This window comes from Chaetodon auriga, chromosome 6 (genome assembly GCF_051107435.1).
Source record: "Chaetodon auriga isolate fChaAug3 chromosome 6, fChaAug3.hap1, whole genome shotgun sequence".
NCBI lineage: Eukaryota > Metazoa > Chordata > Actinopteri > Chaetodontiformes > Chaetodontidae > Chaetodon > Chaetodon auriga.
Genome location: NC_135079.1, coordinates 10,742,144 through 10,770,046, shown reverse-complemented (window position 1 = coordinate 10,770,046; position 27,903 = coordinate 10,742,144). Strand labels below are relative to the sequence as shown.

The 27,903-nt window shown below is 43.6% G+C and overlaps 3 protein-coding genes across 8 annotated transcripts; 1 reads left to right on the top strand and 2 right to left on the bottom strand.

Moving 5' to 3' along the window:
- The first annotated feature begins 1,344 nt into the window (after positions 1-1,344).
- rab3il1 (RAB3A interacting protein (rabin3)-like 1) lies at positions 1,345-8,270 on the top strand. 4 transcript variants are annotated; one of them, XM_076733590.1, is made up of 12 exons: positions 1,345-1,733; positions 2,867-3,050; positions 3,174-3,269; positions 3,797-3,874; positions 4,180-4,416; positions 4,632-4,751; positions 5,790-5,918; positions 6,019-6,131; positions 6,366-6,389; positions 6,767-6,866; positions 6,969-7,035; positions 7,197-8,270. In XM_076733590.1, the coding sequence occupies exons 4-12, from the start codon at positions 3,809-3,811 to the stop codon at positions 7,280-7,282; spliced, it is 942 nt and encodes a 313-aa protein (XP_076589705.1). In that variant the 5' UTR covers positions 1,345-1,733; positions 2,867-3,050; positions 3,174-3,269; positions 3,797-3,808; the 3' UTR covers positions 7,283-8,270. The 4 variants fall into 4 exon arrangements, with proteins under 4 accessions (XP_076589705.1, XP_076589707.1, XP_076589706.1 ...); XM_076733592.1 differs by lacking the exon at positions 4,632-4,751; XM_076733591.1 differs by lacking the exon at positions 6,366-6,389.
- Positions 8,271-15,296, bottom strand: epx (eosinophil peroxidase). The gene is made up of 17 exons (XM_076733589.1): positions 15,183-15,296; positions 14,996-15,083; positions 14,822-14,918; positions 14,567-14,742; positions 14,229-14,361; positions 13,998-14,127; positions 13,716-13,922; positions 13,186-13,543; positions 12,955-13,115; positions 12,607-12,865; positions 12,358-12,528; positions 10,409-10,646; positions 10,119-10,330; positions 9,878-10,042; positions 9,601-9,684; positions 9,317-9,413; positions 8,271-9,146 (listed from the first exon to the last, which is right to left on the bottom strand). The coding sequence occupies exons 1-17, from the start codon at positions 15,198-15,200 to the stop codon at positions 9,089-9,091; spliced, it is 2,652 nt and encodes an 883-aa protein (XP_076589704.1). The 5' UTR covers positions 15,201-15,296; the 3' UTR covers positions 8,271-9,088.
- A 1,179-nt stretch (positions 15,297-16,475) lies between these two features.
- hps5 (HPS5 biogenesis of lysosomal organelles complex 2 subunit 2) lies at positions 16,476-27,819 on the bottom strand. 3 transcript variants are annotated; one of them, XM_076733603.1, is made up of 23 exons: positions 27,657-27,819; positions 25,527-25,656; positions 25,166-25,276; positions 24,962-25,026; positions 24,636-24,828; positions 24,208-24,338; positions 23,648-23,866; positions 23,497-23,568; positions 23,282-23,370; positions 22,850-23,028; positions 22,372-22,530; positions 21,869-22,028; positions 20,630-20,747; positions 20,050-20,187; positions 19,856-19,924; positions 19,213-19,754; positions 18,957-19,077; positions 18,724-18,873; positions 18,514-18,633; positions 18,141-18,254; positions 17,934-18,040; positions 17,231-17,522; positions 16,476-16,908 (listed from the first exon to the last, which is right to left on the bottom strand). In XM_076733603.1, exons 2-23 carry the CDS (start codon positions 25,632-25,634, stop codon positions 16,848-16,850), a joined length of 3,318 nt encoding a protein of 1,105 aa, XP_076589718.1. In that variant the 5' UTR covers positions 25,635-25,656; positions 27,657-27,819; the 3' UTR covers positions 16,476-16,847. The 3 variants fall into 3 exon arrangements, with proteins under 3 accessions (XP_076589718.1, XP_076589719.1, XP_076589720.1); XM_076733604.1 differs by having other exon boundaries at positions 27,640-27,733; XM_076733605.1 differs by having other exon boundaries at positions 25,527-25,650; positions 27,640-27,663.
- Positions 27,820-27,903: the final 84 nt, after the last annotated feature.

Here is a 27,903-nt window from a genome sequence, read left to right as displayed (position 1 = left end):
GCAATCAGAGTGCATGATTACATCCAAAGCCTCCTGTGTGCTGTAAAGTCGTTCCATCTCCAAAATGACCACTCCCGCACTACTGCTCATATTTATAACAATGGCTGCAGTGCACCTGCATAAACAACCTGAGCGAAAACCAAAACAAGCTACTCATCCTTTTTATTGTAGAATAAGTTTCTAACACCAGATTTGTCCTTCTAAGAGAAAAGACTTTTGAAGTTGCACACAGACACAGACACACACAGACACACTTTTTTTTTTTTACACACACACACACACACACACACACACACACACACACTTATTTTTACACACACACACACACACACACACTTTTTTTTGCACACACACACCATTATCCAACATCAAAGCGACACACACTTATCATTTCACCTGCAAGGCACCCTGCAGAAAACAGTAAAAAGTGTGAAATTTTGCTGCATGCTTGAAGAGGTTAAAAGTAACACCATCTGGTGGACAAATATAAAAATTAAAAATTTAAAGCTAGTAGTCCAAAATGAAATCTTTACATATAGGAATGCATTAGTTTATGTTAAGATAAATGTGGGATCAAAAAAGGCATTTTCAATAGTTTTCAATGGGACATTTTTTGGACCTTAGGATCGCATGTGTCGGTTTTTGTGTAGCTTAGCCATTTTAGGCTAATTTAAGAAACTGAGACGAAAAATCTAAAATGTTTTAAAAATGAATATCCTTTGGCATATTCATGGCTATATTCATTCAACACAGCCAAAATGGCTTGAAAATAAAAAACCAAATGGCACGAAATGTCCCCAGTATCTCTTAAGGGTTAATACAAAACATAAATTATGATATATTATCCTATGCTACACAGCAGTATATAAAGAAACTAAATTTAGCGCCACCTTTACCAGCAGCAACATTAAAGTGATCGGTATATGAATGCATCACTAATTATAATCCAGTAACGTAATATATGATACACATGATTCTGAAATGGGAGATGATGAGTACTTTTACTTTTGGCACGAGGTATTTGATGCTAATACTTCTGTACTTTTGCTTACTTTGAATGAAGGACTTTTACTTGTATCAGAGTGTATTCTTATCTTGCAGTATTGCTGCTTTTACTTCAGTAAAAGATCAGATACATACTGCAGCAGTGGAGTAATCTGATACAAAATGCAGGAGGGGGGAAAGCAGATACATGCTGCAGTGGTGGAGTAATCAGATACGTGGTGCAGGAATTGAGAAATCAGATAAATGCTGCAGCGGTGGAGTAATCGGATACATGCTGTATGCAGCCTGAACGTGCGGTTGCTCCCGCAGGCTTTTGGCTGAGGGCGTTGGGAGTGGATGCGCTGTCATGTGACCTGTGAGAAAGGGGCAGAAACAGAGCGGAGACCCTCGCCTGGAAAAAACTCCTGGACAAGAAGAAAAACAGTGAAGAGTATGGCTGGAAGAGTGTGACGTTAAACCAAATCGTCGTTACTCTTTAACTCCATCTTTTTTTTTTGTCTCTATTGGACCGCCGCTGCCGCCGCCGCTGTTGTTGTTGTCTACGTCAGCGTCCGCATTCCTCCACTCACTGATTCAAAACGGCTGAGATTAGTTTGAAGCTAGCTGACGTTAGCACAATATTTGTCAATTTTACAACAAAAACAACAACTGAAGGACAGTGGAGGGGAGCAGCTGACAGACACATAAACAGGGAGGGAGGTTTATCTGCGGTCCTGGACACTGACAGGGTAAGGGCGGAAACTGGGGGAATCCTTGGTACCGCATTAAAAAGTTGTATCGTTAACTGTTAGCTAACGACTACTAGCTAGCTTTAGCACGAACTCCCGGTTAAAGTTTGTATGTAATTAATTAGCTGCTTTCAGAGTGAACTTCACAACTTAATGGAAATACGACAGAAGATTTTGATAAATGTTGGGATTTCAAATGGAATAGCGGAGGGTTTAAAGCTGTGGTCCGGGTTCCCTCAGGGGTCTTTAAACTCACGTATAATTTAGTCAGCCGGGACTCAGTAAAAAATCTGTTAATCAAGATCGTTAGAAGTGGGAAAGAGACATAATTCTGCTGTTTAAATTGATAAATAAATTGTTAGAAAACTCAGGTGGGAAACATTTGAATGAAGCTCATATTGAAATGTCAGAGGAATCTGATGTTTTGAGCATTTAAAGTGCTTATTTAACAGAATTTGCATCCTCTTCCTTATGGTAATAATATACCCTGAGTTGCCTGTTAATTAGGTATAACTAGCTTTAAATCCTACCTTCTTCATCAGTCATCCATATGGGCTGATTCATTGATATTAACTTACTGCAGACATCTGTTTTTGTTGAAAGTCTAACTATTGAGGAGGCAGACAGAACATTAGAAATACTAAAAGTATAACACAAAACCACAGCCTCTCTAAAATATAAAATATAACCTTAATGTTGGGAGGATGTTTTGTTCAGCAAAGTGTACCGAATAAACAACTGAATTAGTATTTGTGTAGCATTTTTTTAAGATGATCATATAAATTTTACCCATATCACCCAGTCCTACATGAACATAATGACTTCCTGGTTTCATGCTGCTCATTAGGATAACATGCTGTCTGTGCGTTTGTGAATCATCAACATGAAAAACTTTAAAATGGCTTTACTTGTATGGGACAATGTGTAATATTCAACATTTAACAATGTGCAGTATGTTGCGGTTTACTGTTTTGTAAAAGCTAATTTACATCTGCAGTCACAATTGAAACATAACAGCAAGTTGTGGAGAAATCAGTCATTATCATGAAATTACCCTTATGGTTTTAAGAGAGATCATGAAATCTTTATGTCCCCTCACTAACAGGACTGATTATGTTTCTGCTTGTGTGAAGATTGGTAGATCTGGATCCAGAGCCAGAGTCCAGAGTGGAGGGAGGAGGCGAGGCTGTGCCCACCGCAGGCAGAGGCCATGGCGACCTCTCCCGGCTTCGTAGCTCCTCGCTGGAGATCAGAGAGAAAGAAATTAGAGAAAAGGGGTCGGAGATCCTTAGGGAACAGCTGGACGCTGCAAAGAAGGTGTCGTAACCTACTTTATGCTGACACACACAAAGCGTTGCGTGACCTGAAAAAAAAAAGTTGACAATGCAACTGCCCTTCCGTGCTAAATGTGGCTGTAACCGTTTCTCCTACACGTCTCAGGAACTGAAACTAAAGGACAAGGAGTGTGAACGTCTGTCGCAAGTCAGGAATCAGCTGGAGCAGGAGCTGGAGGAGCTGACTGCCAGTCTGTTTGAGGTAAGCAGTAATCATTGCTCTCTGCTGAGTGCACTGTAATTTTGACATGTGTCTTTGAGTGACGTGACACTGATTCGTTACAAGTCATCAAAATCACAGTTCGCACTGCAGTGAAAACATTTACTGCCAGCGTGCCACTGTAATGTTCCAGCATTTTCACTGTATGGAAACGGCAGCTCAAAAAAAAAAACCTTCAGCTGTAATGGTTTAAATCTGCATGTATCAATATTCTATTATTTCACCAATGGTTCAAATGATTATATTTAATGTGAAAGGGCCCGCTCATACTGACAAACCTTCAGAGAATTATCACCAGATCCCCTCAGCTCTTCGAAGTGTCTTGGCTTCTTGTAGCTCATTGTTTTGGTTTTCTCGCCCCATGTCTGCAGGATATAAACGGGTAATCGGTTGCTGAAGTATCCACCAAAGTCATATTGTTGATGTTGTCTTTTAAGGATTGTTTTGGTGCCTTAAGTACTTGTTTAACTTTTCAAAACGATTCAATGTCTCTATCTTCATCACAACAGGAAGCTCACAAGATGGTGCATGAAGCTAACGTCAAGCAAGCAGCAGCAGAGAAACAACTGAAGGAGGCTCAGGGAAAGGTGTGTGCCGTCGTTTGTTTGGCTTTCTGTACTTCAGCAGGTGACGCCTCATGAACTGAGTGGTTATCACGACCCTTTGCCCCATTAACATCCCTTCATAGTTCCTAAGCTATTTCTGAATTGCGCTCTAATTTGCCTTTAAAATGAGCTGCTATTTTAAGTACCTTTTTTTTTTTTTTTAAGATTCATGTGATGTCAACAATAAAGGGACATAAATAGCGTTTTTGGTAAAATTATTGATTTTCCTCCCATCGTCAGACTTTTATCAATTTGTTCTCTTTATTTTTTCTGTGTCTGGCTCTCAGATTGATGTTCTGCAAGCAGAGGTGACGGCGCTCAAGACTCTGGTGTTGACATCGACGCCTTCTTCACCAAACCGCCAGCTGCATCCACAGCTGCAGTCTTCAGGAACGAGGGGGGCGCACAAACACATCGGGGGCCATATCCGCAACAAGAGTGCAAGCGGTGCCTTTCCATCCTCACATGGGAAACCAGAACCTTCGTCAGTTTCCATTCAGCCTGTGGCCAAAGAGGACAGAGAGGTAAGGAGGATGAAGTTTGTACATTTGCCTCTCTTCCCCTTAAAGTGTGTTTGAGCAACTTTGAGGACTTTAGTTTCTGCTCCTCATTCCTGTTTCCAATCACTCCTGTCTGATTCCTTGAGCCTAGCTCTCTTTGCTTTTTCTTTTCTCTCAGTACTAACACTCCCTGACTTATTCTTCTTCCTCTCTGTCTCTGGTTTCTCTTCCTCTCTCAGCCTGCTGTTCCTGCTCTGCTCTCTCTGATACTCTGCCTGGTCCCTGGCCAGTCTGTCAGTGTGACCTTTGACCATTACTGGCAGGAGCGGGGGAGGGGGCTAGGCACTGACAGCAGACAGGTAACTGCATCTCTTCAACCAGGCCTGAGACGTCTTTCAGATTTAGCTGCTGGCAGATGGATCTGTTTTCTGTATTTGTGTCCTTTAACAGGACGATGAGCAAGTTTTTTCATGCCACAGATGGTGTAATGGTAAGAAGCATCATTTAAAAAAAAAAAAAAGAAGCAAGATGTGATAAATAAGTAAGCAGATATGATTAGAGGGACATGGACCTGATATTTTTGGCTTCTTTTTTTTGTATAACAGCTCTCTAGTCAAGACTTTGTTTTAATGCTTGAACTTGTGTTATTTATTTGTGAAAACAATATTTATGGTTGACAAAATAATGTCAAAGCTCAGCAATATTTGTGGATTCTTTCTGGTTTTGGAAAGACTTGGTTCTTGTAATGTGAGACACTTTTACTGGACTGTAGCATAATTTGCTGCTCTTCCTTGTCATTATTGATCATAGATGGCAAGTCTTTGGGTTTTGAATTGTTGGTTGGGCAGAACGAAGACTGGTTACTGAAACCTAGCGGCTAGCTGTCTCTCAGAAGTGTTAGCATTGTCACTGTGAGCGTGGTAGGATGCTCATGTTAGCATTTGGCTCAAAGCACTGCGGTGCCTCACTGCAGCCTCACGAGATGCTAGCCTGACTGTAGACTCTTAGTCTTGTTGTTACACTTATGTATTTCAAAGTCATGTTTTCTGATGGCTTACTTCAATTGTTTTTGTTTTTAATTTCTGCATGTGGTGGTGAAGCCAGAGACCTTCTGGATATACAAGTGTCTAAATATCTTTGTCAGCTGATGTGTATAGGTTTAAGACTTTTCAGCTGTTGAAGGTAGTTCAAGTTCATCATTCTCAAGCTAAAAAGCAAAAACCCAATCTATATATTTTGCATTATATTATATTGATTGGGTCTATAAACTAATTGGCCAGTTCACCTCTCTCTACTTCCAAGCTTCTGTAATGTAACAGAGGGATAGTAGCTGGAGGTGCATGCAGTTCACACATTAGACAGGCACTTTTAAGTCATGGCCTGTTTTCTCTCTGCAGGTGGACTCCGTTCTGTATGCAGAGTTTTTGATGTGGAAGGAAAATCCAAGTCTAGAGCGCTCCTCCGCCTTCCTGAGTCGCATCTACAGAGAGGACATCGGACCCTGCCTCTCCTTCACGAGATCTGAGGTCAGAATCTCTCTGCTTCTTTACATTAACACTACACCACTGCATGTTCTGTCTCCGCGTTTGAAGTTACGTTATCAGTGTTGATTATTCTTCTCCACAGCTGTCGCAGCTGGTGCAGAGTGCAGTGGAAAACAACTCGTTGACCATCGAACCTGTGGCCATGTCAGCGCTGCCGATGGTTAAAGCCTCAGCTGTAGAGTGTGGCGGCCCTAAGTGAGTTATCACATTTGCATATCAGTTCTCATCCTGTCCTCTCTTTCACCATTCACTGCTAAACAATGGCTAAGTCAACACTGAAAATCCACTCTTACGTGGTTTTGGTTTCTCCCCTGATGCTTAATGGTCATAGCTGGAGGGTTTTCACTGTCTTACCACATATCTGAGAGGGGTTTAATCAAAAGGGCACATTTCTAATCACTGTCTGATTTAAAAATCTTTTTCTTCCAGTGGCTTTAGGGCAGCAATAGAGACGTAAGTCCTCTCAGGAACCAATCACCTGTTCAGCATTTCACTAACACAAATTACTGTAGCATGAAATCAGGTCTGCCTTTCGAGACGTCTGAAAATCTGTCAGCAAATCTGTAAATTAATCATCCGCATGTGTCTGGGTGTATATTAATGAAACCTTGAACCTTTTCATCCTCCTGTGACTAACTCTGTCTGATTGTGCCTTGCTCTCTGTGTGTTCTCACCTGTGTAGTCATAGTTCAGAGTTGGGATACCTAGGTTTCATTGATATTACCTGGTGGGATGTAACTCCTGTTGAGTGTTTGCTGTGAGAAAACACTGGCTGTGCGTATCCACGTCTTGTAGCTGTTTTGTGACAGTTGATCTTTCTCTATTTGTAGAAAATGCGCATTAAGCGGCATGTCGCGGCTCTGCCGACATCGCATTAAACTTGGCGACAAGGGGAGCTACTATTACATCTCTCCTTCCAGCAGAGCACGGGTAACTATCACCTTATGTCTGTCATCATCATCATCATCATTACATACACCACTCTTACTACTGTTAACTGTTCCTACATGTCATCTTATTTCACCTTTCTAGATCACAGCTGTATGCAATTTTTTTACTTATATCCGCTACATCCAGCAGGGCCTGGTGAGACATGATGGTGAGTTACCACCATGTTTTTGTGTTTTAATGTTATGGACGTTTTAAATTAATTCTTCCTCATATTGGGTCTGTTTTGTCTCATATGCTTCTTTCTTTGCCAGTGTTTCATTCAGGCAGCTGACATGTCCTATTTTTTGTTGTTGTTGTCTCTTTGTCCAGCGGAGCAGATGTTCTGGGAGGTGATGCGTCTCCGCAGAGAGATGACTGTGGCCAAGTTAGGTTTCTACCTCACTGACCAAGGTTAGAGGACCTGACAGTCCACAGAGAGGACAGCACGATCCCAGGACCTGGATTACTCCAGGTTCTAGTCAGGGTTAAACTGTGGTAACAAAGAAGTCTTGAATCAGTTTTAGTAGCAGATTGCAGTTGTACAGCATTATAGTGCTGCAGCAGAGGTCAATCAACAAGGGAAGCAGAAAATGTTTATATGCCACTTTTATGCAATAAGACAAAGACTTAAACCAGCACAGCTAGAAAGGAGTAAAAGTAACATGCTGTACTGCAGGCCTTTAAGAGTCTGTTTCTGAACCTCCCCGGAGGAGTACACACAACTTCACACATGAATACAATAGATTTTTATACGTCATGTTTCAGGCATTAGTCTGATGAAAAGATGAGCACAACGCAGGATGAAAGCAGTCTAGAGAGTTTAGTTGGTCTCTTACCTCAAGTATTACATACGCATGTAACTATGTAATGTAATAGTTCTTTTGTGAGATTGACAATATTCATGTAGTTTCACAACAACAGTTATTTTTGCATAAATATAATGCTCACATTGTTACTCTCAGTTAGCCTGGCCTGTACTTAATAACCAGATATATCATTAATGAATTAGTTATGACAACATCAACGTCAACATAGCGACAGTTTTACAGTGTAGTCAGAAAATGAACAAGCTTTAATACAAGTGATTGCAATCTGCACAACTGTAGTTTTGCACGTGTGCAACGAACAGTATGTACATACAGTAAAAGCCATAAATGACCTTGCATGAATGCAGTACATAGCCATATAATGTACCTCATAGTATAGATTTATTCTTAGTAATGGCCAATCTTTACAGAAATTGGTCTCTTGAAGGTAAAAATGAAGAATATTGTGTCAGAAAGTGCAATAACTGCTTCTTAGCCTTCTTTAGGGCTTTGAGGTTCCTAAACTCTGTGTACTGAGAATTAACGTCTTCCAGTGTAAACACTCCATTAAAGACGAGGCATTGTAGCCTGACTCCGTCACCTTTGCACTGTGTGTGATTTATAAGTCTTGTTTGAACAAAATCTGATGTGATAAACGGATTAGCCGGTTTGACCGGTTTACACTGAAATTTGGGAACAATGACTCATCACTGTAAGTCATTTTAACCCAGTACAACCAGATGACACAGAGACCTATTTCTCTCAGGGCACAACACTGATTTGGCTTTAGATTAAGACCATTGCCAGGAGCCGCCTGGTTCCCCCGATACAAAATGATCTGAAACACACACACACACACACACACACACACACACACACACACACACTGAGTTGCCTAATTGGCTTGTGAGCAGGAACCAGGCACAGGCATACTGAGACCCCGCTCAGAGGGGCTTGAAAATCTCTTTTTGGAGCAGACATTCCAGTAAGATTTTAGTTTCCGGATTGAAAGCAATTTTGTAAGCTTGTTTGTTCAGTTTTCATGGCCTCATCACACAGATTACCACCTAAATAATTGACCTTAATAAACACTTTGACTTGGAGTTAATGGGTGAGCAGTGTCAGACTGGTCAGGAACATAATATGTAGTCAGAGCACAAAACATGTAATCATATGAGTAAGTCAACAACAGGGATACTTATTAATGTAAAAAAAAAAGAAAAAAAGATTTGTTCAGCCGTAGTGTGAATGCCTATTATAAATTAACAAAACAAAACTTTTTAACACTATAGACAGTTAAAAACAGGCCCATGAAGCCCAAAGATGATTCGTTTAAGTTGTGAATATATTGAAGACAGTAAAATAATGTTCAGATAACAAAGAGGAACATTAGAACAAAAAACTGACTAATCATTTTTAATGTTTCCCTTGGCAACATCCAGCATTGACCAGTTCTTCTTTTTTGGGGAAATATCTGCAAAGGAGAAACTTAGTTATTCATATTTCCCTTTCAGGGCTGAATGAAGAATTTATAGAAATTTCTTTTACTTGTCAGTTTGTGTGTGTGCAGTGTATTTATGTAAGTGTGTTATTATGACCTGCTTTGGACCACCCATCTGATTGGGTCTTCCTTCAGTGACTTACCTGTGATAACAAAACATGAGCAGCAGCAGCGCAGCCACAGCGCCAGTCACGACTATCACCGCAGTGACAACAGAGACGACAGACAGCGAGGAGGGTTCTGGAGCAGAAGTGAGCGATGTTTAGGTGCTGCACAGGTTTAAATATCTGAGCATCTTAAGTAAGGAAACAATGTATGTGGTAATTTTCAAAACAAAAGTTACAAAGTGCTTCACAATAAAAGCACTGATTATCAAACGGGCAGGTAATGTGAGGGCCCCGTGCATCATCAAGTGATCTGAACCAACCTGAGCAAACGAAGGAGCCGGGTATGTTGAGGCACTCCAGGTTTTGTGGGCAGGGAGAAATGTGGTCTTCACACTCATTAATATCTGCAACAAATCAGTGAGACATGCATGTTGTATCTAATGGGACTGGATTCATAGTGACTGCTCATCTTTCAAGTCACACGACATGAAGAGATTTTACTTTCCTGATACAAAAGTGTTCACTTAACTGACAGCCAATGACTGGACCTTGTTGGTAGGGAGAGTTTTGTTGTCTCCAGGACTTTAGGCACCGTACCTTGACATGTTGGGGGTGTGGCGCTCCACTGCTGGCTGTTTGGATCACAGCTGACAGATGAAGACCCCAGCAGCTTGAAGCCAGAGTGACACTGATAAAGAATCACAGAGTCGCAGAGCAGCGAGTAGCCAGATTGAATCCTGGGTATCGGACCACAGCTGGGATCTGGAAGAGAGATCAGGCAGGGAGACGTGAAAACAACAAACCTGATACCACACAGTCTTCTTTCCCACGTCCTCACCTGTGTCTGGTTCTTTCCACGGGCTGAGGTCCAGGTGGGAGATGAGCGGGTGTGAACAGGCCAACATGTCCTCTGGCCTCTCAGTGCGTGAGAACGGGTCAGCGGGGACGTGAGTGATGTGGCTGTTGTCGCAGATGATGCGGGACAGAGAGACGCCCTGGAGCTGTTTCCTCTGGGCTCTGGTGAACACGCCTTCCCTCTGCCACCAAAACCTCGGGGCACAAAGACACAGTTAGAGTCCTCTTCTTGCATCATAACGGTTATAACTTCACATCAGGATTTAGTTTTACCTGTCCCCGTCTCTCAGCGCTCTGAACTGTCTCGCCAGCAGGCAGGACAGCAGCGGTCCGACTCGACCTCCAGGCAGAGGGGGCTCAGAGATGGCCCCCACCCACACATCGATGTTGTGCGGTGTCCCGTACAGGAGCTGGAATTTGTGAGCCAAAGTGAAGTTACTCAGGATTTCGGCCAGCTCTGATGTCGTGTTGGGAACAGAGAGGCTGCAGAACCTTCTCCACGAGCCGTATCCTGAGGGGGTGAGGTGGGACAGACGGCAGGAGCTTCAAGACAAAGGTGCTCGATTGGTATCCTGATTCTACCCTCGTGTTGGCAGAATAAACTGAACCATTTCGATAAAGCCACCACATGACATGTGACACGTGTTTATCAGTCTGCTGTTGGAGGTGTTTTATGTACGTAGAACCGTCTCTTCGAGTCGGCATAAGCGGCACGAAATGGAGTGGAAACCACACCCAACCGGCTCAAAGCAGCTTTGTGCCAGTTTGTACACCCAGTACACCCATTGTTACACTGAGTATGATGACTTCAGTTCCCAGCAGAGCTCCACACCCTGCTCCAACCTGAGCAGAGCCGGAATGACTGAAAACAACTGTGTGGGTGTGCAGGGCCTCCATTAAGTGTGGCTTTTGTTTGGGTCATCATCTAATCACTAAATTAAAACGCTGAATTATGATTTTTTTAGGACACATTTCTGTCTTCGATGAGCCTTTATTTCCATTCATTTCTAGTCTACTGCTGACTCTAAATCAGTCAACTGCTAACAACAAGTAATGTTTATTAAAACTTCTACTACTCGACTAGTAGGCATCTGGAATGCTAATGAACACACATTCCTACATCTGGAACTGGTTCATGAACCAACAGGCTTTCTTCACAGCAGATATTCAAAAGCACAAGTGTAACTAATTACATTAACAATGGCTGCATTCCTGGCTGCTATTGTACTGCTGTCCCATTTCAAATAAATGCATATAACACACACAGAGTATACTGTTTTGAAGTCGGCACACTAGCAGATTATCTTACTGTACCCTTTAATACTAACAGGAAATGGTGCGTGTGGCATTGGATGACGCACCCCTGGAACGTCACTGCCAATCAAAACTTTCCAAAGAGAAAAATGATTTTCCAAAGATTAAAGGCGTTCTCTTTTTTTTTTCCTACATATTTCTGTATCTCCTCCTTTTCCTCTGTGCATTGCATGCTGGGACAATAATGTGCAATAGCACAAATCAAGTGGATTCAGAGTGCATAGTAATTTTTTTGAGCACACTTCATTGTCTCCTTTTGCCAGTTGAATAAACTACAGACTCAAAACCAGCTTAGTATTATTCTGGAATTGCAATTCAACTACTGGGATGGTTTGCTGAGACATCATTGTTATTCACCACATCTGCACCTTCTCTTTTCTATGACAATGTCCAAATATTTGCTGTGACAAAGACTCAATTATTTTCTGTCCTATAACACTGTCCTGTTAAAGTTTTAATCCATTTCTGACTGAAGAACAGGTGAAAAAAGGTTCTGCTAAGTGATTTTTATTTATTTATTTATTTATTATTTGCCAGCATCATTTTTCTGAGTGTTGTTTGTTGGCTGAAGTGCACACCACTCATAGAAGAAGAAAGTTTTTTGCCTGAAACTTCTCCCATGTGTGGTGCACACTTCAGCCTCTTGTGGCCAAAGTGAATAGTACAACAACAAACCTAAAAATGATCCTGACCAAAAAAAAATAAAAAATCACCTGCCAAAACTTTTTCTTCACCTGTTTTCACAGGTGGAAAAAAGTGACTCAAAAACAATCCTGGCAAAACTTTTTCTTTCAAATCTGTTTCACAGTTTAAAAAAATATGGAAATTAAAAAGATTATCCAGGCAAACCTTTTCTTTTAATCAGTTCTTAAGTCATGGATCAGAACACTTTCAGTATAAAGTGATACCTGGTAGGCCATGATCCCGGCCCCTCTGGAGGTTAAGGGCCCCGAGGTCTAGAGGCATCCCTCCCTGTGCCTGAAACAGCCTCTCTGTCAGCTCCTCCACCATCATCTGACCAGGAGTCTGCAGCTTGGCCGGAGACAGCAGCAGACCACGCAGCACAGGGTCTATACCACCTGAGAGAGAGGCAGAAACACAAACATAAGTAAACTGCACATCGTGTCAGTTTAATGCTTGAAAGCATTGTTCTTTACCTTCCTGCACGACCCTCCAGGAGGCAAACAGGGAGTGATGCAGAGGCAGCGGGGGATGCTGGGAGTCATGGGTGTATCCTGGCCCCAGCCTGGTCACCACTGGCTGCACGGTGACGTGAGCGAAACGAAACGCAGCAGCTGCAAAGACGTTAGCGATGCTGGGATCCACCTCAGGATCATAGCCAGTGTAGGGGGGCATCAGACGAGACATGGCGCCCTCACCGAGGACCCGTGGCACGTAGTGCTCCCATGTTAGGATCTGGAAAGGTAAAGGAAGCAGGTCTGAGCGCTGGAAACACTCATGTAGGCAGAGCTGAATGGATGTCTGGCCGCAGCCCGTAGTGTTACCTGATGTATGGCTCCTATGATCTTGCGGGCCTCCTGATAAAGGCTGTCAGGGCTCCAATGAGGGTTGAGCAGGTGCAGCTCTTTGACCAGCCGGTTGTGCTCTCTCAGAAAGAGCGTGTGCAGCGCGATCATTCCCAGATGCTCATTAGCTCTGGAATCACCTGTGAAACATTAATCATGAACAACTGAAGCCTGCAGAGATCAGACATCTCACAGCATGTACTCGCTCACCAGCTTGAAAACAGGATGTGGTGTTCCCCTGGCTCTTAGATCTGTCCGATGTGGTGGCGTTTCGAGGGCCGCAGGGGTCCAGGTGAGCCTGCAGGCGCGGCAGGAATGGCATGTAGGCCAGCTCCTGGTCTGAGTGATGGGAGTTGAGGGCCATTGAACCCAGAGGAGAGGAGATGTTTCTCAGAGCCAAGGCCAGACTGGTGGAGCTGCCGTACACCATACTGGCGTCTACAAAGGAGGTGATGGCGTTGAGCTGCTCTCGGTGGCGATGAGTCAGGACCCCAGCAGTACAGCTGGGAGCAGAGCGGAAGAAAGGCATGCAGCTCTGGACGCCACTGCGAGGATCTGACAGAGGGATCTGAGAAGAGAGATTTTTTTTTTCATAGTCGATGATGAGGAGAAAACAAATGTTCTTGTTTAACCAGTATTTTTTTTTCATAGAAATATAGTAACATAGATAACTTATCGTTTAAGTTGGAAAGGGACAGAAAGACAAAGTGCACTGAGAAGCAGCTGACAGTAAAGTGCACCTGTATGGGGAAGCAGGGTGTGTCCCGGCTGCAGGTGCGGGTGCAGTCGGCTCCTGTCCTGAAGGCGGCTGTGCTCGGGCTCTGAGGCGTCAGCACCACGTCGTGGTCTATCCACTGACCCCACTCCACCAGGAGGTGGGACAGAGTGGAGTCCAGAGAGATGTTGTCATTGTGAGTGAACAGCACCTCCTGAGACACAAGCCGCACCTGGACAACAAACAAGGTGTTGGTGTGACAGCAGCTGACGGGACAGAGGAGGACTGAGTATTGCAGGACTCTTACTGGAGGCAGAGTGGCGTTATGGTAGGTGTGCTCTGGGTCCCAGCCTCTGGGCGTCCCCCACACATCCTCGTACTCTGGAGGCAGCCAGCGGGAATATGGGATGTTTGCAGCCCCCCATCTTGGATGCTGTCTAAACACAACAGACACACAGTCATAAAAATCCCCTCAATAACATCAGAATGTGTTCGAGACAGCTCCTGACACCACACGTGTTTTTGTGTGCGCTGTGACCTGTTGTTGCACTCTCCTGTGAAGGATCTGTAGCGCTCGGACAGACAGTCAGAGTCACAGCTGGGTCTCTGCAGCTCAGCGGAGCAGCCCGTCACCTGCAGCAGATTCTCCACGTCTCCTTCACTCAGCAGCTCTTTGGGAACACACAGTGGACACTAACTCTACACATAATAATTACATATTTAGAAAGAAAATGACCTGCTGGCTTAAACTTGCTTTCAGCGGCTGCCTTATGTCAGAAAACTGAGCCTATTTGTAATAACCTCCAGTGGGCTCACTGAGTCTTGATAAATGTGCAGAAGCATCTGTGTGTGTTGTGTTATGCTGCTGTTCAGTACCATGCCGGTTGGGCTGCACCATAGAGTGAGTGTAGACCATCTCTCTGATCAGCTCCACTGTGTTGTCCAGCAGCTCTGCAGCCCAGACCTGAGTCCTGGTTCTGACTTCAGTCTGTTTAAACTGAGCCAGCAGGTCGCTGGGTCTCAGGGCGCCTTCAGACAGAGACTTCTTCACCCTGGAAACATTAATGGTTTTGTTTATTTAGTGTCAACACAGTGTCTAATAGAAGTGGGTACTGCCACAGTGAGCTTTACCTTTCACTTGTGCGGGCGTAAGCAGCATCAGTCAGCTCAATCGCCCTCTGAAGAGCCTCCTTCACAAACACAGATCCCAAATACACAGTTCCTGAAACTACCACAAAGGAGATCCAGTTCGACAGGCGCCTCAGTCCCTCGTCTCATCAGCTAATAATCAACCAGAAATCCTACCTGAGGTGTTGTCAAATTCTCCGCTCAGTGAAGCGTGCTCGGGGAAGGAGAGCAGGACAAGAGCCAGTCCAAGAAGAGGAACGGACACCTGAAACCAGAACGCATCTCACTGAGTATCTGAAGAAGCGTGGAACTTTATTCTATCAAATGAATTCAAAAGAAACATTGAAGAAAAACAGGAACTCACTGTGAGTGCTGGGTCCATCGGGAAGGTTAAAACTGCTCAGCGGGTGCAGAGAGGATTCGTTTCAGGCTTAAAAACCAAGCTCGAAGTATCTTACCACCGCGCTGACCGTGACTCATCTTGAGAGCCAGCCGGTGTGTGTGTGTGTGTGTGTGTGTGTGTGTCCGGCTCAGAGCGTCGAGGTTGCCATTTATACACTGACAGCAGGGCCAACAGGTATGTGCAGAATCCCCTTATCTGTCCTCCTGGTGACAGGAAGGCAACTTCAAACACTGGACTCGCTGCCTCGACCGAAGAAGCTTTCAAATCAAATTCACTTCTGTCCTCCGATGAAAACCTTCTGTCATATTTGGATCATTTCAATTTAACTAAACAATTCTACTCATCGTTGGAGAAAACAGAGGACGTGTGTCTTCGTAGCAGTGAGCAAATACAGGCTGAATTACTGAACGTTCAAGCAACTTCAAGCAGTTTGAAAAGACTGATTTATTATGATTAAGCAGCCAAATGGGATTTCACAATGACACACAAGGACCATTTTTAGAGTTCTACAGTATCTTTGCCACATGACAAAACCTTCAATCTGATGATCCTTGAGCCAGTGACGCACCCGGGGGGGGGTGAGCTGGATTCTAGGAAATGATGAACCGGGAATGAGTATGACAGTAAGAGAGCATTAAGAATCAGACAGGAGGGTCTCAGTTGTAGAGCCCGGTTGTGTCCAGTATAAGCCGTTCAAACTTCCCTCCGCCCGCTTCTTCCCTTTGATGCTCCAGGTGTGTGATACCATCAAATGAGTCATCAGACCCATTTCATTACGTTGTTATTAGTATTATCTCTGTTGTCCCACATTACCCATCATCTACTGTGGGGGCTGCTGACGGTCGACATCTGAATTGTGGAAATCTTTTGTTCTCAAAAACTTGAGAAAATACTTTACATACAGGCAGATAGAGTCAGTTCAGTTCGGCTGTTCCCACTTATCCATAATAGTCTCTAGTTTTGTGGATTCGTTTACGGGGTTGTTTTGGTTCAGCCTTTATCTCAAAACCTCAAAAAATAAACCAAAACTATCCACAATACCATTTAAAGTGAAGAAATAAGATTCAAACTTTGGCTCCTTTTATGCTTTTAGTGTGCAGAAAAAATAAAAAGCACATTGATTAATTAACTAATCTGTTAGTTTTTTTTTTTTAATGCAAACATCAGGGGAAAATACACATTCATCAAGCTTGACTATCATCATGCTGACTGAAAATGTTCTTAAAAAAAAAAAACACTGGAGCTAATACGAGGTCTCATGCAGACAGCTTTTATTCATACTGTTACCTGGTTAGAACACTTCACTGTAAATATTGTCAGTTCATTTTTTGTCATAAAGCTATTTGATAGCCTGTACATGCAAAAAAGCATTTAAGTTGAATTGTTAAAAAAAAGAAAAAAAGTCATGTAACAATGCCCCTGTACAAATATCAGAAAAAGATAAAACTGGCAAGTAAATGGAATAAACCAGAAATAATTGTGCAAAAAAAACCCCCGTTCTCACTGGGAGGAGACGTACCTTCATTTACACTGGAAAGCTCTGACAAATATTACAGTGCATAAATTAAGTCGCAGCTTCTACAGCGGCTTCCGGGGGGATTTACATTCAGTGTTAGTGATCTTTAGTTAGGCATGCTGAGACCACAGGAAGCGATCGCAGCGCTCCAGCATCGTCTGGATCATCGCTCTGAAACAGAAAAACAAAGAAATAGCGATAAATACCCCACTCAAAGTACACTGACCCTCCTTTTCATTCACACACTTCAATATCTACCTCTTCTAAAGGGATTTTCAGACCACTAAGATAAAAGTCATGCTCTCCAAAGTTTAATTCTACTCCGTTCAAGAGACAACTTTAATAAAACTGATAGATTTAAACAGTATTTTCCCCAGTATTTCAAGCCTTAAACAGATGGCATTATATCAGCGGCCAGAAGAACACCTGATACAAATCTTTTCCCTTTGTTCTGCGCTTACAGTCTGACGTGGTGATCGGCACCCTGACCCACCTCTGCCTTATCTCAGTGACTCGCAGCAGCTCACAGACCAGTTTGGAGTGCGGCGAAAGGACCAGCTGCACTCCGCACTCCTCCAGGACGGCCATGGCGCGGTCGGGCCCGGCCGTCCGAGCCAGCATCAGGGTCAGGCTCTCTGGGCTGATCTTCCCGCCGCAGTCGTCTGAGCCGTTGGACCAGCTGCTCCCATTCACACCAGTGACCTGTTCTGAGTCTCCCACACTGCTGCTCTGCTGAGACAACTGGATCAAGAGCTTCCACTCGTCCAAAGTCTGAGGCTCAACACCTGGAAAACAAACAGAGGGCCAGTACAGAACTGTGTCAGTGCTTTGATTATCTGACGCAGTCACCACAACTTTTTTGGAACTGGGGTTGTGTTACTGCAGCAGTCTAAACACTGTGAATTACACCAAAGTGAATCTACCAAAGTAAATGCCAACTATTTTGATAAATGATCATTCTTAAGCAAAAATGCCAAACATTTGCAGGTTTCAGCTTCTTAAATGTAAGGATTAGTTGCTTTCCTTTCTCATTTATGACAGTAAATGAAGAGTCTTCTGGTTTTGGACTGTTGGTTGGACAAAAGACGACGCTTTGGGCTCAGGGAAATTGTAACAAGGATTTTGATAATTTTTTGACTTTTTCTAGCCTAATGATTAATGGAAAGGAAAGGGAAAGCAAAAGGTTTTGGTTTTACCCTCTGGTTCCTCCAGCAGGCTGATGTCATCCAGCTGACAGATGGTGGAGAACGCTTCTGTGCGACGCTGCAGCTCACAGCAGAGGTAGAGGTAGCCCGTCCAGTACCTACACACACACCCGATACAGAAAGTTATATATGACAATGTCCAGTCACTGCCAGACACCAACAGCAAAAAACTGTTCAGTCCAAAATAATTTGAAGTACCCGTGAGTGCGGCAAGTCTCTGCCATCTTCTGCTTGGAGGACAGGTCTGCAGGAAGATGGATCAGGAGTGACAGGAGGCGTCCATAACCCCAGCTGAAACAGTGAGAATGCCACCTGCAGCAGGAGTCACATCAATTCACTGTTATTCTGATACTTTATTGTTATTATTTTAACCTTGTTGTGGCCTGAAGAGAGTAGTGAGATGAATGCTTGATAGTATCTCAGATAACATCCACCAGGTCTATTATTTATAGTTATTTTATAGTTTATTTTATAAACTTACTTGGTCTTTCAGTAAGAGTTACAAAATTATTAAAAAGGAGTATAACTGTTTTTTCCTTTTTGCATTTTTCACACACAAACAGAACCAGACCTTGGTTGTCCATCTGCGGTCAGGGTATCACAGCGTTGAGGAGCATCATGGGTAAGTGCCAGCTCCAGCCAATCCTGTCTCAGTGATTCTGGTTCAAGAAGGGACTGCAAGAAAGACAACCTGGAGGAAGAAATGAATGTGCGAGTCAGCAACAAGGAGGGTTCACTGTCTTTATTTGTGTTGGACAAAAAGATCAAACGCAGGACGTACCTGTGCTCCTCGGTTTGCGACTGGACCAGATTATCCAGGTATGCCAGGAAGTGGCTTTGCTTAGCCATGGTCATGACATCAGCAGGTGTGATTGTAGGATAGAATTGGGAAAACGAGCGTACAGCCGCCTCTCCGTGCCTCTCATACAGCCTAGATAAAAACACAGTGAACTTCACAAGGTCCATCACAACAGTGGGCGTAAGTATGTCCTGAAGAGAAATCTGTGTACTGACCTGTGTAAGTGAGCGAGGAGAGCAGGAGCACTCCAGGGCTGCAGCTCTCTCAGACTGCGCAGCGATCGCAGCAAATCACCTCTCTGAATAACCTCCACCACCTTACTGGACTGAGTGAGATCTACAGAAAATGACGACAAGTCAATTTTCTTTCATTTCTGCATTCGTGAAATTTGAAATCTGAAAACAAAGTGCAGAAAAGTTTTGACCAGAGTGGCTCTGAAATGGTCAGCTGATTTAAGGAGAAGCTTCTGACCTAGCATGGCCTCAGTGAAGGAGCTCTGCACCTCCGGCTGCTCCTGATAACACAGCAGACACATTCTTCTCACGCGCTCTCTGTCCAGCAGAAAGAAGTAGCGCCGTAGGAAGGTTGTGCAGCCCAGAGCTTGTTCATGCTCCTGGTTTCTGAAGCAGCTCAGCTCTGTGTAGAGCGTTGCCAGCTGGGTGAGATTAGTCAGGATATCTGACGGTACAGGTTTGGGAGACACCACTCGAACAGGCTCTGGGGGGATCCCGGTTGAAACTTGTTCCTCTTTTTCTTCTTCCTCCTCCTCCTCTGTAATGCTCTCTGTTAGTTCTCCTGATAAGCAGGAGGACTCGTCTTGTTGCTCTGAGCAGGAGCTTAGACAATCCCTCTCCCACCTCTCTTCTCCTGGTCCATCCTCCTTTGAGTCGCTTGCAGCAGTGGACCCGTGCTCTGAAGGTCCGAGTATTCGCTCCAGCACCGGCAGCCACTCCAGTAGAGTTTCTCTCAGGCAGACTGGATCCAGTAGCACCAAAGGATCTTGGATCTGGGAGCTGACGTTGGGAAAATGTCACACGTGAATGTAAGTGCGGTTTCTACTATTAGAAGTGGGGAAAAAAAGTAGCCAAATATCCTAACAAAACGCAGTACTTACATCGCTCGTTCTGTTGCTGATCGAAGCTCCTGCATGTCGACCTCTGAGTTTGGCATCTCATCATAAACTCTGTGACAACAAATACAATTCAATGGTTTTATAACAAGTGAGTGTGGACTTCTCTATATATTTTATAGACGCATGTGTTCTCAGCAGAAACTGGTTCCAGTTCACTTTCATAGATCCGTACTTACTCACTGTCCATTTCCTCCGAGTATGGAGCTGTGGGGTCTGCCTGTCCACCCTCTCTGAATTCAGGACGTTGCCAGAGCTCAGTGTTCATCTGGAGGGTGTTGATCTTCTCTGTTGTCTTCTTAACAAAACTGGAAACACTGAGAAAAAGAAGATCGAATGATAAAACAACCTTTCAAGAGACTACATGAGACGGGTTTAATATCTGACAGCCACGGAGGCAAACAGACCTACACACAGAGGACAATGTCATATGACAAATGACTGAGTGCGATGCTTGGAAATGAAACCTGCCATATGCTCCTACACAGATGAACAATGTGAATTTAAAAACCTACACATTCAGTGGAAAGGGGAAGTAATCCGTCTACAAGCACAGCTGCGCTTTATAAATAGGCTAGAGTTTCAGTACTCCTAAGAAAATGAAAAATGAAAGACGTACAATCAATAAATACTTTCATCAGTGTTTCAACTTGAAAACTCAAGCTACACGTTACAGCTTCATGCCTGTATTGCGTGAGCTGCCATGACGCATTCTTCAAACCATTAGCATGTCTGTCCTTTATTTCTCTGGATGTTCACCTGTCTTTGACAGCCTGCAGTGCGATGCGAGGGGGTTTGGGGCGGAATGAGAGGGGGAGGTGGAACTGCAGGCCTTGCTCAGATCGCTCAGCCTCCACACGCTCACTGCTCTGTGGATCTGAACAAAGATGGAGGCAAGAGCCAGAGGAAAAACACAGATGGATGGAGTGCTGGAGGGGAATGGTGAGAGGCAGAGGACATAATGCAAGCAGATGGAGCAAAGGCACCAGACACGACTATAGAGACAACGTAAATTAAATGCTGCACAATGCAAAAGAACCAAAATGGTGATATATGTGTGATACAATAGAAGAGACAAGAGACTTAAAATGAACAGTGTGATTATATGTGTAAAGCATGTCAGCCATCAGTGATCATTCAGCTCTCGCAGCAGATCAGGTAGTACAGCAGAGCTGGTTTAACGATTTAATTTTCAAGTCAAATCAGAAACACATTCATTTAAGTGGCAAACATACAAGACGGTATTAGAAACAGGTACATATATGATCCTTATGACAACAGAGATAAAGTCAAAGAGTAAAATTATTATCACGCCACAATTACATTGATAAATCTTTCAGCAGCTAGTGATGCGCCAAATTTTTAAAATTCAGGTATTTTAATGCAGTTTATGGTTTAATATGAGTGGTAGAAGAGAAGGTGAAAATAATTTCACTCTCTTTTCACAGTGAACTCAGAAGAGGCAGAAAAGGAGTTTGTTCCTGCTAAGACAAAGAGAGAGAGAATAAGAAACAGAGAAACAGGAGGAGTGAAGACAGAAACAACAAAGAGTGTGTGTGAGTCAGTTTCATGCTTCAATGTTTATCTGTGTGAATCTGTTCTGCACAGCTGGATACTGTGTCCATATCACGCTGCACAACTGCTTTATGTACTGTTCACTCCAGGGAACCTTCTGGTGCTTCTTTACTCATATTTGTGCAGAGTGTGCAGGTTACACAAAAAGTAGAGGCAAATGAGAGATTTGATGCTTTTAAGAAAAAGCAAAAAAGTACAAAACAGGTGTTGATTATTACATGTTACATTGTTTGGATAACTTAGTTTATGTCTGAAAATATCATGATTGCAAGCCTTTAACTTTTGCAGCCATTCTATAAGTGTGATGTCTTTATAAAACAATGTATTAATACTGTGCAGGCAAACTCCTGTTCTGCTTGACTCCAACAGGTAACTGATTTCCATTCACAGCACTGGTTTGTTGTGTGGCTGGTGATCTCTTACCATGATCCACCTGATCATCCTCCTGCACAAAACTGAACTCTTTGAGCCGCTCCTCCTCTGACGTGGACTGATTGATGAGGGAGCTCGTCTCCTCATCTGACTGACTCCCTCTGCGGCTGATCACACGATAAATTCCACAGTCCAGGACGTTGAAGCTCTCCTAGATAACGCAACATAACCGCTATAAATACACTGCGGTTACACGCAGGGCCCGATGATTTCCACGATGCAGAAAACACAAAGGGAATTGTAAAATTTGGACCTGGACCTGGACCTGATGGTGAGTCATGGGACAGCAATACGTCACAGTGGAGATACTTCACTGGCTAATGTTAGCTGACTTTATACATGCAAGCTAAATTCCACTGTTGAAACCTAAAAAGGGTCCCATAGAAAAGTAGATAAGAAGGAAGTGGGGTGCTCGTTGTCCACACTTATGGTGGTTGGCGTCACCTGGCAGATTTATACAGAGAGATCATCTACGGGGAGTTACTTTGACTTACATGTGAGGAGATGCTACTTCTACGGCTGCTGGAGGCAGAGTCCAGAGGCTCTAGTTTACTGATGACTTCCTCCAGCTGGCCAGACAGCTCCAGGTGTGTGCTGGAGCTGAGCTGGGACCTGAGATGCTCCAGGCGGTCAATGGGAAGCGATTTCCTGGCCTGAAACAAACAGGAATGATGAGCAAAGCTTCTATTAATACTTTATCAACTCTCCAATACAACACTCCACACAGGTGAGCTCTTGCTTGGATCGTGAGAAAGATGTTAAGAGGATTTAGGATTCTAAACTGCTTGATTTACTTTCATTTGTAGCATGCCATTCAAGGTGAGACACCTTAGGTGAATAGGTATATTCTGTGCTTTATCCTTAGGAGTACAGTAAGTCGTATGATCAGCTCAGCTCAGATAAGACTGGAATCTGGCGTACACAGCACACCGAGACCAGGCCAGTTAGCATTGGTGGTGGCAGCCATCTTACCCTGCTGGTGGTGATTGTTTGCTGGAACATACAGCAGACTACAGCAGCTAGAGGCCAGGACTCCCGGCGCAGCAGACGTTCGACGCAGCGCTCAGCAGATAACAGGGAGAGGTGGGACAGACGCCCGCTGCCATGCAGACAGAAGAGCTCGCTGCGGTAGACTGCGATATCGAGCAAGTCTACAAAACCAGAAAACAGCTTAAATGAATTTACAGTAAGTCAAACGGGAACAAAGGGTCTGGATGACCAATGCTAAAATAATTTTCTTGTTATTATTAATAGCTAGCAGTCAGAATGAAGAATTTCAAGAGGAGTATTTTTTTGGACGTACTATATGTCAACATATTGACAGCTGATGTGTGTTTATGAATGCTTGCTTAACTAGTCTACAAGGACCACTGGTGGTATTTTGGGAGAAAGCAACAAACACACCTTTGACTTCGGTCCACAGAAGCAAGTGTCCACTCTGAGGTGTGAAGATATAAATAGCTGAATCAGTCCAGGTCAGCAAGTTCTGGTCTCTACGCAAATAAATAAGGTGCACCATGAGTCTGATGTAATTCACACATTTGCCTTGTATTCAATAATGTGCATACAAATGTAAACATAACCACTGACACCAACACATAGATTATATCTAACATTACCCCAAATAAAGCAGTTTAGGGAAGGCAATTGACTGGGAGCTCTTCTGCCCTGGGTTGTAATGTGGCTCATTTCTGAGGGAAACAGGAACAAAAGACAAATGAGGTGTTTAATCTTTTAAAAAAGACAATATAAAAGAAGGAACAATCATACCTGTAAGTGATGAGAGGTAGGGGAGGACAAGCCAGCAGCTGTTTGAACTGATGGGTGCTCAGAACCTCGCCGTTGAAACTGGCCTCCCATATTCGGGATCCTGGCCTGGCGCAGTACAGCAGGGGGGGCTGACCAACTAATAATCCTCTGTTCTGAGGGAAAAAACAAGCTCCATACTCCCCATCACGCTCCTTATTTCCAACACGCCAGAACTTCTCCCTGTAGGCAGTCAAAGAGGTTAAAATACACCATACCCGATTATCTAGTCTAGGATCAAGAGAACAAATCATATAGACAATCTATATCCTAGAGAGAAATTACCTTTTTAATTAAAATATAAAACATACTCGATTACAAACCAAATGCCAAGATCAGTCTTACAAAAAGTTTGAGAAGAATTCTAAATAAATCACCACAAAACTAGGATGTCTACCACTGGAATATGGATTCACAATCTTCCACAGACAATCCTTAGAAATATGAGGGCATTAACATGGGCCCTGCGTGAGTCCCTCTCTCTAAAGACAGTCCTTCACAGACACAGCCATGCTGGTACTCACCTCTCTGTGTCACAGAGGTAGCAGCGGCTCAGGGAAGACACCAGCAGGCGGCCTTCTTGGTACCCGAGCTGAACCACTCTGGAGTCCACAGTGGTGACGGTCTGAACTGGGAAGATAACGAATCCTGACCCCTTGACACAAAGAAAAAAGCAACAAACAAATAATTACTGAAAGATGAATGTGACGAAGGATATGGTTAGAGGAAAAGAGGTTAGAGGTTATGGTGGTGGTTATGGTTAGAGGTTAGAGGAATCAGAGAACTCAACCTGTCACCTGGCTTGTATTAAGGCTTGCTGATTGGATTAAGTTCTGAGACCTTCCAAAACCGCTATCGTATCAACAAGAAAGTACCTAAATATTTTCAAAAGCCATTTTCCTTATATGCATTATTATCAAAGAAACAATCCAATTGCACTGTTAATCAGTACCTTGCCCAGCTTGGAGGATCCTGCACGGAGAAAGGACACCTTGCCTCCTGAGTCCCCGACAAAAACTCTGAGCGTGCTGGTATCCCAGCAGAGCGCAGTGATGGCCTGACCTCGGTGCTCCCCGGACACACTGACCCTCTCTGGACGACCCCGCCGCTCCAGCTGCAGCTCCCACACCACCACCAGACCCTGACTGGAGCAGAGACAAACACTGTGATCAGTAACAAACACACAGCCACTGTATGCAGGAGAGTGGAGAAGAGGAGGAAGGTGGCAGCAGATGACAAGGGGTGAATTTTATTTAAGGGTAGATGAGAGACTCCAACCTTGTTGCAACAGCGACAAAGTCTTCATCATGAGGACAACATGCCACCTGAGTGATAGATCCCTCCTGAAAAAGAGCTCACGATGAGTTGCGAGTTAACAAGGAATCAACAGAAATCAGCACAAACAGTGTCCTCTTTATTACATGCAGCAGAACAATTGTCAACTCTGTACTTCTGCACAATAGTTACTCAGTCGCACATTACCTTGTGAGTGAGGATGAGCCTTTGTTTCCAGCCCTCCCTCTGAATTAGGTGCAACCCTCCTGCTGATGTTCCTAACGCGAGCCACTTCCTTGACACGGCCAAACAGGTACACTGTAACACAACGGGGTCACATTTAGAAAGCGTTTACTCATCTCTGCATATAAATACATTTTTAGATGAACAATCTTTTGTGATAACGTAAGTTTTTGTGCACCCACTTCTCCCAACAGACAATCTGAGGTTTTAATCAGCTATTTTTTTCATTCTGTAGTATTTTAAAGACATTCAGTAATAAGCTATGATAAATTATTAATGTATGGTTTCATCATAAGACTGACAGACACGTGATAGTGAAACCTACCTTGAGCCTGCCGGAGTCAAGACGGAGAGCAGACAGCAGTGGATCGAGACAGTCAAACTCTGCCAGTACATGACTGTGGTTCTCTGGCACAACTGGTATCAGAGGCATCTTCACTGGTGGTCATCTATAACTGAGAGAGAATGAGACAGTCAGCAAAGTATGGGAAAAAAAAAAAAGTGAGCGACTTTCAAGAGTCACTGCTGCTTCTTTGCACAGCAGGACACTCAGCCATGTGGCATCTGTGACTCTCAGTAGTGTACAGCCTCAAAATGGCCAGTAATGACTCCTCTTCATCTCCAGCTGTTCACCTAATCAGAACATAACTAATAAGCACTTAAATGTTAGACAAAGTTACACTTAGTTTTACGGACATTTCTATTAAACGCCAACATGAGGGAAACACTACTGTCACTGAATGAATAAAGATGAAACATCTTGTTTCATTACTTAACACATGCACACACAATTCTGTTTTAAGCTCATGGTGCCAAAACCCGTTATCGTCATAAAGCCAAAGTTCATAAAGCCAAAAAGACTGTTTTAACAGGACAAGACGACAACATTCAGCTCAAAATGCAGCACAGCACACTGTAGATTAACTTTTATTTACTTGTTGTGGTTTTAAGTGAAGAAGCAGAAGCAAAACTAAAGCTGCAGTTTTAGAGTAATCAGATACTGTGGCCCATAAAATCAGTGTGCATGCTATAAAAACATGCTAAAGCAAACTGACAGGATACATCTGCTCCTAAGCATAAAGTAGCTCACACAGGCATTTCAAAAGAATGTGTGAAGCGGCAGTCAACTCTGACCTCTGTCTCTGTGTTCGTTAGCACTCCGGTGCATCAGGACTGTATTTGGGGATGCACACAAATCTGATCTGACCATAGTTTAAATGATGTGCTGGAGAGACCTGGGGATAAATGTGAAATTGAGCCCTATGATTGCATATGAAGGGCTCATGATCCACAAAGTCTAGATTATGAGCCTCTTATTATGAGGCACTCACTCAAACTGTTTTTTCAAATGACTGTGACTGAACGTTGCTCACTGCCAAACAAAACTGGAAATAATTATATGATATCAAATGACCTGAGTGGCAATGGGGTAACTGTTTAGCTGGTAGGCAAATCCAGCCTTTGGCCTCAGCATGACACTGATTAATTTGTTTATACAGAAGCAGAAGTGGTGCCAATCTGTTTTCTCCTCTAGAGACAGCACAGATTCACTATGTGTGTTGCTTTTTCCTGACTGTTATTGATTTTTATTTGGATGCCAGGCTTGTGCCTCACTTTAAAGTCAAACTTACGCTGTAGAAATATTTGAAGTTGTCAGAAGCTGAAGTCACACATTGAAAAAGTTTCAATTGCCAACTTAATTCAAGTATCAAAAGTGCAATATCATTTTTACTGATGCATTGATAGCATCGCATTGTTGTAACTGGTCAGTGGGGCTGATTTGAACACATGCTGTCAAATTTAAAAAGCTCACTGTGTTTTGTTTGTAGGTAAAATGTAGTAGCATTAAAGGCAACACAGCTGTACAACTATGAAGTGACATGATAAGGAAATACCCATGGAAAGAACCTAAAATGTGTGGCCTAAATGAGTGCAGTGCTTGAGTAAACGTACCAGCTAGCTAAACACGACACTGATAACACGGACATTCAAATTAACCGTTACAGTGTGAACGTTCAGAACCGATTTCAAGCTTTCCGTCTCAGTCACTTTAAGTTAATTTCATCCAACTACAGTCATCTGGATGGCCTTTTTTGGTTTAGACAGGTTTTCGCTGAATTCACACAGTTAAGTGAGTGTATTGATTGAGTTGCTGCGCTGCAAACAGTATACAGGGTGATTCGATCATGGGAGCCTGCATCACGAGACTTGTCTGCTGACACTGATGCTAACATTTCTACCAACACTAACGCAACCACGAAAGCCTTAAAATGAACAAAATCAGCACGACACTGCTACGTTAAAGATGCTTTATGAAAACTAAGCTAATTCTGAACTGTTCGGTGCTCCAACTCGCCGCAGTGTCACTACCTATATGTGCAATAACAAGCTAGCTACCATGCTAACTAGCTAAGACAGGGATGTTGCCTTTCACTCACCGTTTTGTGAAACTCACTAAAAAGTCGGGGTGACACTCCAGCCGGCGCTACCGCCAACAACTCCACTCCAAACCGCTGTCTTACATCACTGATTGTAACTTTTATGGGAGAAAGTGCGCGGTCCGTGTCACGCCACTGTGACGGCAGCCAGCCGACCTGTCACGGCGTCACTCAGCTGATGAGGACTTCCTGAAAGCCGCGCGACGGATCCGAGTCAGCCGCGCGGGATGCTTCGCTGAACGCCTTAACCAAGAACGAAACTCT

Coding starts and splice junctions, on each gene's coding strand:
- rab3il1 (XM_076733590.1), top strand. CDS start 3,809: ATGGTGCATGAAGCTAACGTCAAGCAAGCAGCAGCAGAGAAACAACTG. Junction 4,752..5,789: donor TAGGCACTGACAGCAGACAG/GTAACTGCATCT, acceptor TTCTCTCTGCAG/GTGGACTCCGTTCTGTATGC. Junction 6,132..6,365: donor GTAGAGTGTGGCGGCCCTAA/GTGAGTTATCAC, acceptor TTTTTCTTCCAG/TGGCTTTAGGGCAGCAATAG.
- epx (XM_076733589.1), bottom strand. Junction 14,743..14,821: donor TACGCCCGCACAAGTGAAAG/GTAAAGCTCACT, acceptor TAATGTTTCCAG/GGTGAAGAAGTCTCTGTCTG. Junction 13,116..13,185: donor CACATCCTGTTTTCAAGCTG/GTGAGCGAGTAC, acceptor AATGTTTCACAG/GTGATTCCAGAGCTAATGAG.
- hps5 (XM_076733603.1), bottom strand. CDS start 25,634: ATGCCTCTGATACCAGTTGTGCCAGAGAACCACAGTCATGTACTGGCA. Junction 24,829..24,961: donor TTTGTCGCTGTTGCAACAAG/GTTGGAGTCTCT, acceptor TCTCTGCTCCAG/TCAGGGTCTGGTGGTGGTGT. Junction 20,748..21,868: donor GGATGATCAGGTGGATCATG/GTAAGAGATCAC, acceptor ATCTTTGTTCAG/ATCCACAGAGCAGTGAGCGT.